The sequence below is a fragment of the Malaclemys terrapin genome, chromosome 1, assembly GCF_027887155.1.
Source record: "Malaclemys terrapin pileata isolate rMalTer1 chromosome 1, rMalTer1.hap1, whole genome shotgun sequence".
NCBI lineage: Eukaryota > Metazoa > Chordata > Testudines > Emydidae > Malaclemys > Malaclemys terrapin.
In genome coordinates this window covers 135,700,181-135,720,415 of record NC_071505.1, presented here as the reverse complement: position 1 = coordinate 135,720,415, position 20,235 = coordinate 135,700,181, and the positions used below count along the sequence as shown (strand labels likewise).

Genomic DNA, 20,235 nt, shown 5'->3' with positions numbered 1-20,235 from the left:
TATCCTTCCCTTAATCCTTTTCAGTCTCTCCTCCCTTCGCTCCCTCCCCACTCCATCATTCCATCCTCAGTTTCCTTTGTCCCAGCTGCTATGATTTCTTCCCACAAGCCTCTCTCTCGCCTATTGCCCATGTGTTACAGCTCTGCCATGGAACCAGGTCACTCAGAACCAAGGGAGATTTCAAGGGAAACCTATGAAACATCCATTGGCCCCCAGGAGCCCTTCAGTAACTGGCTCCACCCTCTAGATCAGCCCTGGGACCAGGTTTCAGAACTCACTGCTCAGTTTCCCAATCCGTATGTTCTTCTGGCCCCTAACAACAATCCCGGCTTTCCCAGTGACTTGAGGGAGGAGAAAAACTGGATGAACCTGCATGTTGTTATCCCCAGAATGCAATCAACCCCACCCCATGCACCCAAGTATAGCACACAGGTTGTACCCTGGATGGAACTGAGGCTCTAAGATAAGGGTCTTTTCACCGCTAGGATACTGGCTGATTCAGGGAGATCAGGGAATGGGATGAGGAGTCTTTCCCCCCAAGGGAACCAGTTATGAGTCGACCCCAGGTCAGGGGCAACGGATGGATAGTGAGTGCGTCAGGGGATCAGGGTGTGGGAGATAGGGTCTTTCACCTCCAGAGAACAGACTCTATTCAAGCCTGGATGAATAGTGACCAGAAGTCATTCCCACTGGGTGGCTGTTTGGCAGCCTGTCTGAAAGGAATGAGGGGTTCTCAGTCCAGTTCCTAGTGAGAGAAGTGTGCACATCATAAAAACCCACCATGCTTATTGATGCTGAGTGGCCTACCCTCGGCAGCCTCAGCAGAGGCCAAGGATGGAATAAGCCACACAGACTGAACTCCTCTCTCACCCATGGAGATGTGCCCAGGGCCCAGCTGAGGGTCATGTTGTGGAGAAGTTTGAACTGCTGCTCCACATACTGCACCCAGAGGTCTCTGAGTGCCTGTCTATCTGGCACTTTCCCTCAGTGCCAAATTAAGTGGCAGCTACAGCATTTCCCTATAGGCTTCAGCTCGGCAACCCACCCCAATGTGGGCTGCTCTCCCCTTCCCCATACATGATTATCCCTCCACTGTGACTCACGTAGTAGGCGAAATCCATGCGGCTGGCTCCTTCTCCCAGGTCCTTCCGGCTGAGGACAAATGTAACCTGGACATTCTGCTGCAGCCCACAGGGCAGCATTCCCGGCAGTGGGTGTATCTTCAGGAAGCTCTTGGTTGTGACATGGAACGGCTGCAGGTACTGGTAAGTGTTCACATAATCAACGTTGATCTTCCCAGGTTGCTGCACCAGATCCTCCAGTTTGAATCTTCCCTAGGATAAGGTCACATAGAAATTAGGGATGAAGACCTGTACAGTCACATTTTATCTCCTCCTTCTCCCCAACCCACACCAAGGCAGTCTATGCTCTAGGGCTTTGTTCATGACCAGCTACAAACGTCTCAAGAGATAGGGCTTCCACCACTTCCCTTGGGAAAGGCTATTCCTAATAACTCTGCACTGCCAGAGCTGTGTGGGGAGCCCAGGACTGGAATAGCAGGGGGGCTGCAGGGCAAGACTCAGGGGTGTTGGCTGGGTTGTTTAGTTCCAAGTCGTCACGTTCATGAACACAAGTGTTGAATCTTCTGGACTTACCTCCAAAGAGACCGACGAGCTATTCCAGGCAGTTGTGTCCATGTTGAATGAAGCTCTCCCAGTGCCATCTGTGATGTATGTTTTGTTAAACCGTCGCCCCATGTAGCTTAGCATGAGGTAAACTTTTGTGCTTTTCATAATATCCCCACGATGATCCTGTAGTTTAATCTGGTTGCACCACAGAGGGACATAAAAACTAAGATCACTTATCTCCTTTAGTGTCCTACCCATCAGCGTCCGGCCCATGACTAATGCACCTCCAGAGCACTGATTCCAATCTAGCCCCAGAGCAGGGGCACTGGCTGGCTCAGGGGGATTGGAGCTGGCTCTTTTCACCTCTAGGGCCCTGGTTCCAGTCTGGAGCCACGTCAGGCAAAAGGGATATTAAGCTTTCCCACCTCTAAAGCCAAGTATTCAGTATCAGCCAAGTTGAGAGTGGTTGAAAATTGTCCACCCTCAGCTATATGGTGGCCTGTGTGAAAAGACTTGGTGTGGGTCAGTCCAGTTCCTATTGGACAGGGGTCCAATCGCATCTGCTAATGGCATTAATTAATCCCTTTGTTTGACTCTCAGCAGACATCAGAGGTGAAACTACCTAAGCAAACTGGGGAAGGGGGGTGGATGTGGCATGAAAATGCCTAACTCCTGAAGAGTGCAGAGAGCAATAACAGCACAGGAAAACCCTGGTGTGAGGGGACATGTCCCCCACAGGTAGCTGTACCTCTGGAGCTGATGCTGAATGAACATCTCTGCCAGCCCAGTGGGAGTACATCTAAAGCAAGGCTAAGGCCCATTGGCAGGGGGGAGAGGGAGGGAAGCTGTATGCATAGTGGGGCCAAAGAGATCTTGTCAGCTCTCCACCAGGTGTTGGTTCAGCACAATTTATCAGCCACTAAATTCACTTGCAAACTAGGGGAAGGAAAGAGAGGGGGAGAATCACCTTCCCTCTGTAGGGGACTCCAGGGATGTAGTAATCATCCAGCTTCTCAAATGTGGCAGTCACCGCTGTCCTGGAGATAAGGAATTGGCTGGAGGCATTGATTTGCACTCCTAAGTGAAAGGGAGAGAGAGTGAGGAATGTGAGCTAGTGAAGCTGGCACCAGGGAATGACTCCACCTAGAGAATGGCCCCTGGTTATCCAGCCTTTGTTCAATTTCATTTAATTATTCCTGTAACCCCCACTGGGAGCCTGCTAAACAGTTCCTGCTTGGCATGTGTACCCTTCAGAGACATGGAGACTGTTGGCATGGTGTGTTTCCCCAGAGTTGTCAAACACACCTCTGTAAAATCACTGCCAACATTCACAGCCACTCCCAACCCCATTGTGAAGCAACACTGCCTCAGAGCAGAGATCTCTGCAGGATACACACAGCCCAGAACGCTCTCTGGCTCTCCTGATGCCTTGACGCAACACTCTGAAAGGACTGGACCAAAAGAGGGATGAAGAGCTCCTGATCCCCTCCCACTCCATTGGTGTGACCAGCCTGGAAATACCTCCATCTCGGTACCTTCCCTGTACCATGTGCTCCCACATGTTTCATGCATCTATGTTCACCTGTGCCATCTTCCACCAGAGAGGCCTCTGCACTGAGCTTGCTGTCATACTCATAGGAGGTGAGGTTAAAGACTGCCATGCTCACAGACGTGGAGAAACAGCCCCGGCTGGTGGTCTGGAAATGGAAAGGGTGCATGCATTAGCTGTGCCTGGGTGGAGGGGCTGTGGAGACAGGAAGGAGTTACTGGGCCACACAAGCCTTGTGCAACTATTTCCCATGCTAAAAAATGGGCAGTGCTGCTGCCCTCTCCTGTCCCTCCCTCTCCCTGACACCTCTGTCTCCACAGTGCTCCCTTCCTACCCGCTTACCGTCTCCAATCGGGCTAACCAGCTCACCTGGCCACTGTACTCTTCACAGATATCTGTGCCAAAGTGTCTTGGAGGCCGCCTGTACCTCCAAGCTTTCTGGCACAGGGTCACCCGGACGGTGCCCTGCACTGCTCTCCCATAGGTGTACCTGTGAGGAGCAGGGCAGAGGGGAAAGAAAACCAGGAGAGAAACACTAAGGAAAGATAGAAATATTGTAGAGTGTGCAGTGGCATGAGCACTGTGCTCCTCTATGGTTGCCTCCCTCCTGAGGGTCTCAAACACTCACAAATGAAACCTCCACTGTGAGGGAGGTCAGTACCATTATCCCCATTTTACAGTCGCTTCTTCAGGGCTTTTCTCAGTTTGATTTCAAATAACCCAAGTTGGGGCTTCCACATTTCTGGGGGTGGGGGGACGATGTCACAGTCTAGCAACTCAGGGTACATCTACACTACAGCGGGGAGTCGATTTAAGATACGCAAATTCAGCTACGTGAATAGCGTAGCTGAATTCGACGTATTGCAGCCGACTTACCCCGTTGTGAGGACGGCGGCAAAATCGACTTCTGCCGCTTTTTGTCGGTGGCGCTTACTACCACCTCTGCTGGTGGAGTTAGAGCGCCGATTCGGGGATCGATTGTCGCGTCCCGACGGGACGCGATAAATCGATCCCCGAGAGGTCGATTTCTACCCGCCGATTCAGGCGGGTAGTATAGACCAGACCTCAGTGACAGGAATGTTTCCTCATAGCCCAGCCTGAAATTTACCCCTTTGCTACTGGCTCTCCCCATTCAGTGCCTTCTTGAACATTTTCTCCCTCTCCGTGGAGTTTACACCATCCAAGTAGCGGTGGAGCGTTTGCACATCCTCCTTCCCCCCGCCCCTTAGCCATTGCTAACAGTTATGGGTCCACTGAAACCCACCCCGCTCCACCTATGAAGCAAATACAGTCAGCAGAGTTTAAGCAATGAGAAGTGGTGTGTTCTTCCCAAACATGATGGTGCGTGTTCCTTCACCTCAAGAAGGGTCTCTCTAGGCTGGTATGTGTACCTCACCCTACCCCAGCTCTTTCCAGGTGGGCATGTGTATCTTCCCAGGGGACAGTCTCTCCAGCCTAGCCCAGGGCTCCCCACTCTGAGTGAGGGCCACTCTCCAGTTGGACTCCTGTAGATCTTCCACAGGGAAAGACAATGGCTTGGATCTTGCACTACCCAGTGAATCTCTTGGTATCTGAAGAGGCACCCAATGTTTGCCCCTTCTCCTTTCCCATTTCCTTCCTTTGATGGACTCAGGGGAAGGGGGGCTTGGGGAAGGGGTGTGTGACCATTGATTAGCAGCTCCCTCCCTGCAAAGCAGCCTCCTCACCTGCTGCACACACGGAGCGGGAAGGTTTTATCCAATGCGTAAATGTGAATTGGCCCCTCAAAGAAAACCTCGAATTTTGGCAGCACTAGAAGAAAAAGCCAGAGAGACCGGGTGAAGAACAGGCTGGCAGGACATAGGCTTAGGGATGGGTTTCACAAGAGAACAAGGTGTGTGGGTGTATAGGGGGGTGTAGGCATTGAGTGAATGAACAAGGGGAGGAGTATGTCCTATAGGTCACTGCTGGGATCCCTCAATGAAATGGTGTTGGAGGAATTTCCAGCACTGCTGTCATACTATTCCAGCCCAAGTATTAACTAGGCAACTTGGTGAAGTGACATTTCAACTTGTCCTGACTATGATTCCCGCATCACCCCATCAGGTGCGATCCTCACTGGGTGTGACTCCTCCACTGGCATGTGATTAATCTTGGCTCTCAGATGGTATATGATCACTATCCCACTACCCAGATGAAAATGTTTTGCCTTCACATTTTTTTGGACATTAGAAATACAATCAATCGATAGGAGTTTCCTCTCCTCATATCTCTCCCCTCCACATTTTATCATACCATACTCCTCGACACTAAAGGTACTGGAAGCTTTTGTGCTGGCCACGTTGATGGTGTAAGTCCCCAGGGAAGGTTCATCAGCTAACTGGAAGGATAGATCCACAATGCCCTGCCTCGGACGCACATCGAGCCATTGACCAATCCGGTTACTGTTGGGGTCCTGCTCTCAGAGAAAAAAAAGGCAGCCGTCATTAGCACTGGCCTACTTGCTTATTTAAAAAGGCTGAGTCCAGAACTTTCTAACAATTCTAGTTGCTTTTGCTCATTACGTTCTAAAATGGTCTGAGTTGTGAAACGCAAAGCTTTAAGTCTACTAGCTTCTTTTTTCTCATTAAAGTCTATTCAGCCACAGTTCATAACCCAAAAATTGATAAAGGTTCCAAATTTCAGAGGAGCCTAGATCCCAGAACCCACAAAGTTATAAAGGTTTTAGTTTCTTTGCCCATTAAGTCCTAAATAGGCCTAAAATAAAGTTCTATCTTATTGCTGCTAATTTTAAAGAGCCTAGATCTTATAGTATATGAAGTTTTAAAGCTGAAGTCTTCAAAGCTTCAGAATTCTGTTCCATTTTATAGCTTAAAAGGAGACTATTAAGGGCCCTGACTTCTAGAACCTCCCACTTGATCTAAGAATGAAATTCAAGAATCAACATAGGTTGCTTGAAGCTCTAGAACCTACCCATTCATAAAAGATTGATCATGAGGTTCTGGGATGTCTGCTGTGAAAAGTGACTGGACAAAACACACACACAACCCTGTCCAAAGGGAAATATCTTTAACTCAATACTCAAATTATCTATGTATGTATCCTGGAGCATCCATCACCATAGTATCTATATGTAACACATAGGTGTTATGAGGTACCCACCTGGAGTTCTATCACAGAGTACTGAAAAGTAAGCAGATAGCAGGATTAGAAAATGTAATGACCCAGCAGACAGATATGTAAAAAACACCATTGTCACTTAGCTAGTTACACATGCTGCAGCAGCATTCCCATCCCCAAAAGTTAAAAAATTAGTCCAGCCCTCTCCCAAAAAATCATGAGATCGACTTTAAAATTCATGAGATATTTTAAAGTAATAAATGTTGGGTTCTTTGTCTTTGTCTTCTGGTTTCTGAGCCTTTGGTGTGCACTTGCTTCACATTTTCAAGCTTTTCTCTGCAACAAGGGCTAGAAACTTACTTTTTTAAAACCAAATGAAAGCTGATGTTCTCTTACAATATCATTCCAGCAGCGGAGGCTTTGAGAGAAGCACTCAGAGACCACGAGACTCACAATAAAATCGTGAGCGTTGGCAACACAGCATCAGTAATGGGAGAGAACACGTGGCTCTAAAATCACTGGCTTCACAGGGAAGGGTTATAGTGGGTATTTACTCTTCCAGCCACTAGTGAGGGGAAGTGGTTACAGGATTATAAACCCAGGAGCAGGTGCGAATTACTGGTTTTGGATCCGATTTCTCACTGCCTTGTACCATCATTTACACCTGTGCAAAATGAGTATTAATGTGGTCTGAGGTGGAAAGGACTACAAAGGATGCAAAGGACTGCACAATGTGCAAGGCACAGGAGATTCAGGCTCTATCTGTATGTATGAGTGAGCCTGTGATAGCAGCCTCTAGTGGATGGCTCAAAAAGAGGAAATTTCCTCCTCTTCGGATCTATGTTTGTACAGAACCTAGCACAATGGGGTCCTGCCCCATGACAATAATATAAATAAATATTAGTAAAGTTGTTAGCAGAAGAAGCTCTCTTTGAGCTCAGGTAGTAGAATCCTGAGCTTTTCAGAGCTGCAGGACAAGAGTTCTAGTCCCAGCTTGCTGTGCATGGGATTTGTATAGTAATTATGGCTGAAGTCTGCAGATGCTTACACAGGCTGGCATGTCCTCTTTGGTAGGGGAGTGTGGTGCAGATCTCTGGACTATCCCTCAACCAGCCAGAAAAGGGAGCTGGGATACATTCAATAGAGAATCGGCATTTCTGAGCCACATGCTGGGGAGTGGCCATGTGGTGATTCAGACAGCACTGGACCTAAGCCTCAGCATTAGCAATCGGGCACCAGCTCCCATCCAATTTTAATAACAGTTTAGCGACTGTTACCTTGAGGGGTAGGGCCTATTAGACCTTGTGTATATTCATGAAGAAAGAGACAGACATGACTTGGAATTGCCAGGGAGTGGAGATGACTGGAGGAAGGGTGGGGGATGTGGAGTCAGGAAACTTCCCTTTGTCCTCTTGAATGTGCCTTACCTTGCTGTTAAGGGGAACAAACTCCTCATTCAGAGTCAAAATCCGAAACTTCACTGAAGGGAGAAAAGAATATTGAAAGAAAAGTTATGAAGATGGAACACATTCAGAAATGGACTTCAGTCCTGCCCTGCAGCCCCTGCTATTCCAGTGCTGGGCCCCCGACACAGCTCTGCCAATGCCCCTCAGTCCTGCCCTGAAGCCCCCCTGCTATTCCAGTGCTGGGCCCCCACACAGCTCTGCCAGACCCAGGAAATTCTACCATTGTACCCCACACCCAACATTTTTGTCCCACTTCCTCTGACAATTTGCGTGGCTTATGGGTCGCAGTCTGTCTCTGTTATATTTTCTTCTCAGTGAAGCCTATAAACAGCTATGAGCTAAGCTCAGGTGGAGGCCTTCAAGCTCCTCCTTTTGAGAGGTGAACAAGAGTGGGTTTTCCCCAATCCTTAGGCCCTTGCATGTCCCCATCTCCCAGCTAATTCCTGCCTAGACCCTAGTGTTCCCCATCGCTGACTGTATGTATCTCCAGACTTTGTTCCCCCACCCCCAAGCACCAGTGTGTCCCCTGGCAGTCCTGAGGCCCTGCACTACATCATCCATCCTTGTGTGCCTGTCTCCCCACACTGTACATCCTCCATGTGGTCTGTCTTCCCTCCCACCCATGTGCTCCCATCACATGCATGAGCACCCCAAATATTCCCCAGCCCCCACTGCCAACCACAGGGACAGGTCACACAGCTGAGGCTACGTGGCAAGAGCCCCCAGCAGAGGGTGGAGCAGCTCAGGCACAGACCGAGGAAGGACCAGCAAGTTAGGCCTCCCGCCTACCTGCTCCCACCGTTGCTTCTTCCAGCAGGCAACATGTACAGCAGCTGCCTCAGGCCTGTGGGGACAAACAGGGGCAGCCCTGACCAAGCCCGGAGAGCTGCAGGTGTGATACACTCACAGCTCTTACCTTTCTGCCCTGGTGTGTAAACGGGTTTGTCCGTTTGGACGAAGGTGCTGCTATCACCCCTGCGGATCAGGACCTTCTTCTCCTCCTTCACATTGAAGTAGCGGCCATTGGAGATGGTCAGCTGGACAGTGCAAACCTCCTCCCGGCCCCCAGCAGGAGACGGGACCTGCACACGGAGAGAGGGAGCCATCGTTTGCTCGCTGGGGAGAACCGGGGGATGGGAAAGGAGCGCAGCGCATTCTCCCCTGTCCCAATGGTATCAAAGCAGACGATCTTCTCCCTGCTCCCTGGTGTCTTGCATCCAACTAATTCCCTCCCTGCCGGGAAGGACACCTGCCACTGATGCAATCCGTTCTCTCAGTGGCCAGGACTCCGTCTGCTGGAACAGCGAATGGTGCCTTTGTTCTGCTCTTGGGTTTGGGCTGTGGAGCCCTGGCAGGTGTGTGAATGGCAGAGATGTTAGCGGGGGTGGGGAGATGTTTGCCCTAGTGCAGGAGCAGCCTGTATGATGGCCTGTGCACTGCCTGGTCTCACCAGTGTAATGAGTTGTGGAGGGTTCACTCCAATCCTTAGCAGGACACCACAAATCAGCACTAACTGGTCCCCCTCACTGGCCATCTCTGTGTGGAGATCAGTGACTGAATGGCTCATGGGGGCTGAAATTCCCCCTCACTCGTAGAGATGGTTTAGGACAGAGGCACATGGGTGGTGGACATGATATGTAGGAAGCACCATGCATTGCCTACTCAGGGATAACCAGAGGACACCACTCCCCAGGGCTGCCGATTCAGCACCTTTTAAGGCCAATAAATGCCCATCGAGGAAGAAATCCAGGAGAGACAAGAACGTAAGGCAAGACATTTGGAGAGGTAAATGAAGAGACACAGTGGAGAAAAGCCAAGATGGCCAGAGCTTCCTTAATAGGCAGCATGCCAGGAGAATTCTGCTGTTTCTAGGTCACGTATCTGGTACTAAGGGCAGCATGTCAGACACATTTCACCTCACCAAACAGGAGCATTACGATGAAGCCACACAGATAAATGCAGAAAGAGAGCAGAGACTATGCAGGCTGCCATTTACCATCCTTCCTGGCTTTTTTCTGCCTCACTTTCCCTCCTCCTCCTTTCTCACCCCCCCGCGTCAGTCTCACTTTCTCATTCTCTGAATCTTTTCCTTTCTCTTTCTCTGGTGAGAGAACCTATGATGTGACCAACAGCCTGGGAGCTGTCAGCAATGGGAGCCTGGCTCGTCCCCGGGAGAGCTGCTCACCCAAAACTTGGCGCATTCCAAGATCCTGTTGTTCCGGATGACCCTTCGGAAGAGGACAAGGCTCCTGGATGCATGCACAAGAGTCAAGGCCACTCGAATGGGCTTGTCCACCCCTCTCAGGTCCAAGCACACCCTCTGGGCCGATGGGAAGGTCAGTTCGGCTGGGATGACGATCAGGTATCTCCTGCAGGAAGCACAAAGAACAGAAGAACAATTCAGTTTATATTAGGAGGCTCACCCTCATGGGAACAAATGGGACTAATGCTATAGTATCCATGTGACAACTTTTATAGGGATGGGGGGTGACAACATCTATCAGATTGGCTGGGAGAGAATATAACAATGTCTATAGGATCAGGGAGTGGATTTGACAAATTATGTAGAATCGTGAGGGGAATGTGATCAATTCAATAAATTCAACGAGGAGCAAGCCGCCAATGGAAAGGAAACAGGATCTTGCCCTGATCTCTGCATCTGTAGGTGCCATTTTTATAAGTTGCCGGGAGGTGCTAGACCCCCACTCTGCCCCAGGCCCTGCCCCCACTCCCCCCCCTTCCCCCAAGATCCCACCCCACCTCTTCCCCTCCTGCCCCTGCCCTGCCCCGATCCACCCCCTCCCCCAAGAGTGCCCCCTTCACTCCTCCCCCCAGCACCTCCTGAACGCTGATGAACAGCTGATCCATGGTGGGTGGGAGGCGCTGGGAGGGAGGGGGAGGTGTTGATCAGCGGGGCTCGCTGGCAGCTGAGAGGCGCTGGGGAAAGGGGGAGGAACTGATCGGGGGGGGCCGCCAATGGGTGCTGAGCACCCACTAGTTTTTTTTCCCATAGGTGCTCCAGTCCCGGAGCACCCACGGAGTTGGCACCTATGTTTGCATCCATTCTCTGAGGAGTCTCACCCTCAGGGGTGTGTATGTAATCATGGGTGAGTGCAGGAAGCTCTGTGGGCTCGGGGGCTGTTGGAGAGGTGAAGAACAAATCCCCCCCATCAAGTGATGTGTCACATTTTCCATGTGCCAAACTACACCTAGGTGTAAAATACAAAAGAAATGAATCCTTGGTGGAAGGATGATCTCCCAGCATGATTTAGTGGGGAGGAGGAGGAAAAAGAGTCCAGACACTATTTTGACCTCAAAGGAGAGAGAAATTTAGGCAAACATTTTGGGGGGATCAGCCCATAATCTCCTAATTCCTATGGGATGGTGATGGCTGCAGAGGTAAACCAGTATGTTATCGGGGAGGTGGCAGATAACTCTGTGATCTCTGGGTTATCAAAATCCACCGTGTGGTGAAGTTGGAACATATCCCTAGCAAAGATGGAAGGACCAAGCCCTGCAGGTACGGTGGGGAGAAGTGGGGAAGATGCTGTATGGCTTAGAAATGCAGCTCACCCTTTTTAAAAAAGAAGATGGAATATCTATATATCCTCTTTCCCCTTTAAGTCCATTTTTTAACCTTAGGCCAAACCCTAAGGTCTGTACTAATTTCTTACTCTGTCACTGGCAGTTTTGACACCAATGGGAGTTTTCTCTGAGCAAATATTTTGGGATTTCATCTGTCTCATACCATCTTCTATCACAGGAACTCAAAGCACTTTATAGACATTAATGGATTTAGCCTCACAACCCCTTGAAGTGGGTCACAGAGTCAGGGCCACTTGGAGGTGGTGGCAGGGCAAAGGGGTCGCAGCACCACTCAGGTTTGGCCCGGCCACTCTTCTGTCATGATGGGGGCCGGTCTGGGCCAAATTTGAGTGAGTGGCTTTGTGGCCTGGCACACAAGATTGCAGCGCCACTTAGGATTGGCCCAGCCATCCCTCCGCCATGATGGAGGCCCACCTGTGCCAGAGCTGAGCAGCTCTGCGACCCCATGTGCCAGATTGCTACATCCAGAGCAGGGAGCTGTACCCTGCCCTGAAGGACAGGAGCAGCCACTGCAGGGTGCTAGGTGGGCTCGCTCTCCAAACCCTCCTGCCCAGAGCCTCCCCTCAGTGCTTATGTTTTAGAAGGGGTGTGTGGCTCAGTTTCAGATTTTGCCCCAAGTTCCCAGAAACCTCTGTGCGGATCTGTCTGGATTTTTAGGCCAGGAGGGACCATCAGATCATCTAGTCTGACCTGCATATCGCAGGCAACTAACCCCCACCCAGCCACCCCTGCATTAGCCCAATACATTGGTTTAGGTTAAAATATTACAGCCCTTGGTAGACTATTATGTGCCACAGGCAGAGGAGAGGAGGGACCAAGGTTGCATCTGTGCCCAAGGCCCCCACAATGACAGGGAATTGATTCAATGAGATATAGCCACGTGATCCTAGCAGGCGATCCATGCTGCAGAGGAAAGCAAAACAAAAACAAAAAGGAAAAACCCAAGGTCCCTGCCAATCTGACCCAGGGGACAATTCTTTTCCGACCTTAAAAATGCCGATCAGTTAGACCCTGCATATGTGAGCAGGCTCCATCTGCCACACCCCTGAGATAATTCTCTATACCTCCTCAGAACCCTGCTCCTACCTCCAGCAGCATTAACTCCGTCTGACAGACGGGGAAACCAAGGTGGAGAAGTGACCCACCCAAGGACACAGAGTCACTGGCCAAGCCAGTAGAGCCAGATCTCTCCAGACTCCCAGCCTATGCGTTAAGCACAAACCCACAGGCTGAAGTCCTGTGTTTACCCCTCAGGAAAGGCAGCACCCCGACACTAGGACTTGATTCTCCCCACCCCTCCCCCCGACACTAGGACTTGATTCAGGCCCCATGCAGTCGGACTGCCACCCACGGCACCAATCAGTGCCAGCAGTATTGCAGGGTTTACAATGTAGACACCTCCCCTGCTTGGAGCAAGACTGAGAGCCACCAGCGCATGTCACACAGGGGCTACTGCTGTATCCCTTTGGAGCACAATACAGTAGCACAGGTGAGGGGCCTGCACAGCTCTCCTGGCATAGAGAAATCACCTGCACCTGGGACAAGGGAACCATCCCCAGTGGGGCCCCTCTCCCTGGTGGAGTCCTAGAAATCAGAGCTGGGGACAGACCTGCTGGGCCTGACTGCAATGTTCAGGTCTGGATCTAGATCCAAACCAGCCAAAGTTCTGGGGACACTTAGACCTGGGGCCTTGGCTCTGCCCTCATAGAGATAAGGACCAGTTGTGTACTTCCAATCCAAACCAGTCCCAGAGCCCTGGGTCATTCTAATCTCAGGTCTGATTAGGACCCATCTCTAACATCTGGACCATTCTCCCAGGAGCCAGCTCAGGATTGTTCAGTCTATTCTCCAGGGCTTTGTCCAGTCCTAGTTCCCAATGTCCCAACTTGCAATGAAGCTCCCATCCCTTCCCTGGGGGAGATTCTTCCACAGTCTCACAGGCCCTCCTGTTGGGCAGTATCTTCTGGTCACCCAGACCCAAATCCTCCATCCCCCTTCCTTTGTTCAATGCCATCCCCTTTACTCCTAGGTCCTCCCAACTCAAGCTGCCAACCCCTCCCTCCTTGGTGTAGCAACTTTCCATATACCCAGATGATCATCACATTTCTCTGATATATTTTAGTGGGACTTTCTCAGGCTGGTAGGATTTGGTCCTATAAGATGGGGCTTGTAGGATGTTGCAAACCACCCCCAAGGCTTCAGAGAACGGACAGGCATGGTTGCTGCCTCCCTCCTGTGACATCCTGGTCCCATTGACCCCCTCAATGTTACCTCTACTGATCAAGTATTTCAACATCTCTTACGGTTGTGCCACTGTCACCATGGTGTAGAACACGCAGCTAAGGATAATGGGAGCCCACATCTTCATGGGAGACCCGTGAGGAGCACAGGGAGGTGGAGTGTCTCAGGATGGAGGTCAGGAGAGAAGGGAGGCTGGTGATGAAGCTTGTTCTCTCACTCGGAGAACTCCAGACCTCCTGTGTTCTGCTGTTTCTCCCCAGGGACGGGCAAGCGGAACAAGAGTCCAAGGGATCACCTGTCTCTCACTCGCTCCAGTATTTATAGTCCCTCAGATCCAGGGGTGTATCATACAGGATGCTCCCCAGCCAATCCAAGCCTTCCTGGACTCTGTCCAATAGTCACTGCCCCCCTCTGCTTCCCATGCCCCCGCACATCGATTAGTGTCATTCAGACAAATTGGCTTTTCACCCTGTTGAGCAGCTGCAGATTTCACGTTTGCTAAGCTGACCCCACTCGCTGTTCCGCTTGCAACTTCTGTCCCATTGTTTTGCCTTGAGATGGATCATCATGAGTCCCCTCTTGCATGTACACTTGGCTGGATTTCATAGCGAATGCTTCTGACCATACCACCCTCAAATCCTGTGATCCCATCAGCTCTCATGTGCCAAGAAGGTTCAGGGACTGCTCAGGTTTTGTATGGGAGACCAGGTGTTGCAGAAAATGGGCAGCCAAGTCATAGGTGCTCCCTGAGTCCCGGAACAGGGAGTTACCCGGTTTCCCAATTTTGCACCAGTCTGGGGGATGAGACTGGAAGACAGAGCAGAGTCCTCCCTCACAGATCACCCTCTCGTCTAAGGGCACAGTGCACTGAGTCCATGAGCTCAAGTTTCACCTCATAGATTCATAGATTCTAGGACTGGAAGGGACCTTGAGAGGTCATCAAGTCCAGTCCCCTGCCCGCATGGCAGGACCAAATACTGTCTAGACCATCCCTGATAGACATTTATCTAACCTACTCTTAAATATCTCCAGAGATGGAGATTCCACAACCTCCCTAGGCAATTTATTCCAGTGTTTAACCACCCTGACAGTTAGGAACTTTTTCCTAATGTCCAACCTAGACCTCCCTTGCTGCAGTTTAAGCCCATTGCTTCTTGTTCTATCCTTAGAGGCTAAGGTGAACAAGTTTTCTCCCTCCTCCTTATGACACCCTTTTAGATATCTGAAAATTGCTATCATGTCCCCTCTCAGTCTTCTCTTTTCCAAACTAAACAAACCCAATTCTTTCAGCCTTCCTTCATAGGACATGTTCTCAAGACCTTTAATCATTCTTGTTGCTCTTCTCTGGACCCTTTCCAATTTCTCCACATCTTTCTTGAAATGCGATGCCCAGAACTGGACACAATACTCCAGCTGAGGCCTAACCAGAGCAGAGTAGAGCGGAAGAATGACTTCTCGTGTCTTTCTCACAACACACCTGTTAATACATCCCAGTACGATGTTTGCTTTTTTTGCAACAGCATCACACTGTTGACTCATATTTAGCTTGTAGTCCACTATAACCCCTTGATCCCTTTCTGCCATACTCCTTCCTAGACAGTCTCTTCCAATTCTGTATGTGTGAAACTGATTTTTTCTTCCTAAGTGGAGCACTTTGCATTTGTCTTTGTTAAACTTCATCCTGTTTAACTCAGACCATTTCTCCAATTTGTCCAGATCATTTTGAATTATGACCCTGTCCTCCAAAGCAGTTGCAATCCCTCCCAGTTTGGTATCATCCGCAAACTTAATAAGCGTACTTTCTATGCCAATATCTAAGTCGTTAATGAAGATATTGAACAGAGCCGGTCCCAAAACAGACCCCTGCGGAACCCCACTCGTTATGCCTTTCCAGCAGGATTGGGAACCATTAATAACAACTCTCTGAGTACGGTTATCCAGCCAGTTATGCACCCGCCTTAGAGTAGCCCCATCTAAATTGTATTTGCCTAGTTTATCGATAAGAATATCATGCGAGACCGTATCAAACGCCTTACTAAAGTCTAGGTATACCACATCCACAGCTTCTCCCTTATCTACAAGACTCATTATCCTATCAAAGAAAGCTATCAGATTGGTTTGACATGATTTGTTCTTTACAAATCCATGCTGGCTGTTCCCTATCACCTTACCACCTTCCAAGTGTTTGCAGATGATTTCCTTAATGATTTGCTCCATTATCTTCCCTGGCACAGAAGTTAAACTAACTGGTCTGTAGTTTCCTGGGTTGTTTTTATTTCCCTTTTTATAGATGGGCACTATATTTGCCCTTTTCCAGTCTTCTGGAATCTCTCCCGTCTCCCATGATTTTCCAAAGATAATAGCTAGAGGCTCAGATACCTCCTCTATTAGCTCCTTGAGTATTCTAGGATGCATTTCATCAGGCCCTGGTGACTTGCAGGCATCTAACTTTTCTAAGTGATTTTTAACTTGTTCTTTTTTTATTTTATCTGCTAAACCTACCCCCTTCCCATTAGCATTCACTATGTTAGGCATTCCTTCAGACTTTTCAGTGAAGACCGAAACAAAGAAGTCATTAAGCATCTCTGCCATTTCCAAGTTTCCTGTTACTGTTTCTCCCTCTTCACTAAGCAGTGGGCCTACCCTGTCTTTGGTCTTCCTCTTGCTTCTAATGTATTGATAAAAAGTCGTCTTGTTTCCCTTTACTCCTGTAGTTAGTTTACTCGGTGCCTCTAATACTTCTGCACACATCAAACTTGATTATTGCACAAGGCTCCATCTCTATCCCAAGAAATAGGCATTCAACAGATAAAGTAACTCCTAGCAGAGTTGGGTATAGAATCCTGGGCTCTAATACAGCAGAACTCAGCCATGCTACCTTTTCCAAAGAAGCAACCAAATCCACCACATGTGCTTTGCTAGCCTGTCTAGCATCACTACTCCACACTCCACTCTGAGAGCTAGGAACAGAACCCAAGAACCCTGATCCCCAACCTTCCCCTGCTGTGTAACAAGGCATCTAACCCACTGGCAAAATGGGTCACACTCTTCTCTAGTGGCTGGTCGCCATAGAGGCATCTATTTGGGGACTGAGGCCCAAGTCCTCAAAGGTATTTAGACGTCTAACTTCCATTCCATAGATACCTACATACCTATGGGGATCTGGGCCTGAATGTTCTCGGACATCGCTAATGGCCTACAGAGTCTTTCAAGCACCCGTTTGAATCTAGCCCAACAACTGAAGGGTGTTCCCATCTAATGGATGCTTAATGGACACCTTATGAGATGAGTTTGGCGGATCTCAGTTCCAGTTCCCACACTGCAAACTCAGCAGCACACTGCACTGATTGTCTGACTCAGCAGAGAGACTGACCTACCTGTTACCCATGGGGCAAACTCCTGCTGTCGTGACTGAGGAGTGCTGGCAGGGTGGTATGCATGAGAAGCTCGCCTTGTAGCCAAACAGAGAGCTTTCTTCACCAAGGCTGCCAATTTGCTGCCTCCATCGGTATTTAATCTACATTGTTTTTAAATGGAGATTATTACATGCAATGTATGTCACTGTATGCAAATTAGCTTATTACATAATTTTTCACTCAATAACAGCACCCCTAATTTTTTCCCCAAAGGGTGGCGACACTGTTTGATATCCTTCAGCATGAAAATTTGGTGATAGAACTGGACCAGGACCAAATTCCCAGCCCAACCACTCCCAAATTGTAGGATGTTAGAAATTCCAGCCCCAGCAGTAGGATTTGGGGCCATCTCTGCTTTATGTGTCTGACTTGCCTTCCAAAATACTCTTGTTATATAAATTCCTAAGCATCAGACAAAACTTCTATAGTGTGCAGGGATTAGAATACCTAAGGGTCACAACCTCGGCATCCACAAACTTCCCCATTAGGCAGCAGTTGAGTCTAATCTTGTATGTTAGCCTAACAGCCATTTAATTTTGAAATGTAACCCAAAACTATCCCAAGCCACCGACTGAGTGCTTGAGTGAATTAGCCACTGGGAACATTTTTTTTCTTTTGACAATAGGATGGGGAGACTGCCACATGACAAAGGAAATTGGCACATTTTTGCCCTGCTGCCTAATTTGGTCATAAAACCAAGATAGACAGAAGTCCTGTCTAGCTGCATATCACTTCGCACAGCTGAAACTCTGGCTCTGATAACTGTGGAAAAGGAGGGAAAATGCACCCTGATAAACAAAAGAGCAGAAACAGGAGCAGGAACAGAATCTTTCTCCCTGGTGCTGACTCAAACTTAAGGTACTGTACATGGTCCTCACCCAGCACTGGCAGTGCCTGCCGAACCTCCCCAGCTGGCATTTAGGGGGGTGGGGGTTTGCAACAGATCCACACCATGGGATCTGTTTCCAGGGGAAAAGCCTGGATCTCTCACAAAGATATTAGCTACTATGATACTAGGTGCCCTAGAAATATTGTGGAGAGAGAGAGACGTTCTCAAGAGCTGACCAGCTACCGTGCATCCTGAGATCACTACCTGGCATGCTGACCAATATTGTCTCATTGTTTCCTTGTGCTCCCCAGTTGGTCTGTCAACCTGTACCCATCTGTTGGCAGCACAGAGCATATATTTGAGCAGCTCTGGCTCCATCCATTTGAGGCCAGGGAGAATATATACATTACAATACTGCATTGGCACAGACAGAAGCAATGTTAGCTGTGTGGTTTTGCAGGAAAACCTGTGAAATATTTTTTAAGTGTAAGCGAAAAGCAGAAGAAGAGAATCCCAGAGTGCTGGATTTGCCTCTGCATTGCTCAGAGACTCTGGCTCTGGGGCTGAGTCAAGAGGGGAGAACACACCTGGGTAAACAAAGGAGCAGGAACAGGAGCAGGAAGAGAGCTCCCTCTAGAGCTCAGCTAACCTTCTTTCTTTCCCTTCCTGGGCTTTATGGGCCCTTACCCCAGGACCGGCAGCCCCCAGCTGTTGTTTGTTTGCATGCAGGGTGGAATCCTGAGCGTAGTAGTCTGAGAGGTTAGGAAGATTTTCAATAGTTGCTCCAACAGCATGTCCTGCCAATGGATCTCTCCACCACATTACAAACAGCAAAGCTAAAACATATTACAAGATTTAGCAATCCTTCTTCATTTGCTTCATGATGGGGAAAGTCGGAACTGGAATTTGACTCTGAAACTTTTCACCCAAAATTGGACTTTAACCCAGAACTCAAATCCTAACCCGAAACTCCAGCCTAGGACCTTTAGCTGAAAACTAGAACTTGGAGCCCCAGATTTTTAATCCAAGATCTGGACCCCAGAACTTTCAACACAAAATTCAAATCCCAACTCTGAGCCTTTGAACCAACCCTCCAATCCAAAGCCTGATCCAGGACGTCACACCCTTTCACCCAGCACTCTAGTGTGGGGGCAGGCAGTTGGGGAATGGGAAACAGAGAAGCTCTGAAGTGCAGGGACTGCATCTTCACAGCCACCACAGTGGGGCCCCAAACCTGACTGGCTCTGTGGATGTCACTTCAATACAAATAATTGGCTGAGAGAAGTGAGGCCCAACACTCAACTCCGTGGCATTTCTCAGTCTGTCTGTAATCTGATTTCCACTAAAATCACCCTTTAGCCACTCTGGATGCAGGGTGAGCAGTGACTGCAGGGTTAGGATTCTGGAAGAGGATTCGGCTAGCATTAGTCAGCCACTGCATGACTTGTTAGTTCTGTCATAAAAAACAAAGTGCCCTTACACCCCACTGCCCTGTGCGCAAGTGCCCCAGCCAGTCTGTGTCACCGTTCCTGACAGATCAGTCATCCCTTATTCCATCCCTCCAATATACCTCACCCACCCAAATAACAACATTTTAAAAGGAAGTGAAAAGAGATGGTTACTTCTCTCGACTGTAGCTGTTGTTCTTTAAGCCGTGGGTACAGACGTGTATCACTCAGGTGTGTGCATGCCCACTGCACCAAAGCCAGAGAACTTTGCTGGGCAGTACTTTGCTTGTGTCCTGTGGCCCTTAGCCCCTCTCCTGGCTATTGAAAGGCAGCGCCGTCATGACTGAACATCAAGAGTAGAGACCCTCATGCAGAGGGGACAAAGGGTGGGTCGTGGAATACACGTTTGCACCCACATCTTGAAGGACAACAGTACAATACAGGGACGTGTGACCCTAAGAGCACCCCAGTGCCAGATGGCAAGGGACTCCCTGGGTAGGTACCAGTGAGTTTCAGCTGGCTTGACATGCCCTGTGTAACCCCACTCACTCTTGTCATAATCTGTGCCTAAAATGAATTATGTAAGGTGCTATATGTTAATTGGTGACACACTGGTGATTATCATTGTGAAATGTCCGTATTAACACTATATAACACATTCTGGATACTCAATGTTACACTTTAAAGTCTGTCAACAAACAAGGAGAGAAACCGTTTTTTCCCAGACCAGAGGGAAGGCAGCTATCTACCTGCCTCTGATGTAAATTAAGCATGGTGGAATCAAAACAATGGAAGCCTCATTTACATAGAAATCAGCAGTGGGATGGAAAGGCCACAGGAGGGGAAGAACATCATGACGTCATCCTGCCTCTTGCAAGAGATACAGTGAACTTTGAGAGAGAAAAGCAGAGACAGAAAGCCATTTTGGCATCTTTCACCTAAGATGACAAAGG

At 49.1% G+C, this 20,235-nt stretch overlaps 1 protein-coding gene across 1 annotated transcript in view; it reads right to left on the bottom strand.

The window, feature by feature from the left end:
• The window catches only part of LOC128831835 (alpha-2-macroglobulin-like protein 1), a 35,743-nt gene extending 18,766 nt beyond the window's left edge, over positions 1-16,977 (bottom strand). Inside the window, exons 1-13 of the mRNA XM_054018671.1 lie at positions 16,967-16,977; positions 9,928-10,111; positions 8,659-8,824; positions 7,704-7,756; positions 6,319-6,339; positions 5,452-5,611; positions 4,884-4,968; positions 3,547-3,667; positions 3,211-3,325; positions 2,596-2,705; positions 1,656-1,823; positions 1,046-1,334; positions 279-341 (exon numbers count right to left, since the gene is read on the bottom strand). Coding sequence (XP_053874646.1) covers positions 279-341; positions 1,046-1,334; positions 1,656-1,823; positions 2,596-2,705; positions 3,211-3,325; positions 3,547-3,667; positions 4,884-4,968; positions 5,452-5,611; positions 6,319-6,339; positions 7,704-7,756; positions 8,659-8,824; positions 9,928-10,111; positions 16,967-16,977 — 1,546 coding nt within the window. The remainder of the gene's footprint in view (positions 1-278; positions 342-1,045; positions 1,335-1,655; positions 1,824-2,595; positions 2,706-3,210; positions 3,326-3,546; positions 3,668-4,883; positions 4,969-5,451; positions 5,612-6,318; positions 6,340-7,703; positions 7,757-8,658; positions 8,825-9,927; positions 10,112-16,966) is intronic.
• Positions 16,978-20,235: the final 3,258 nt, after the last annotated feature.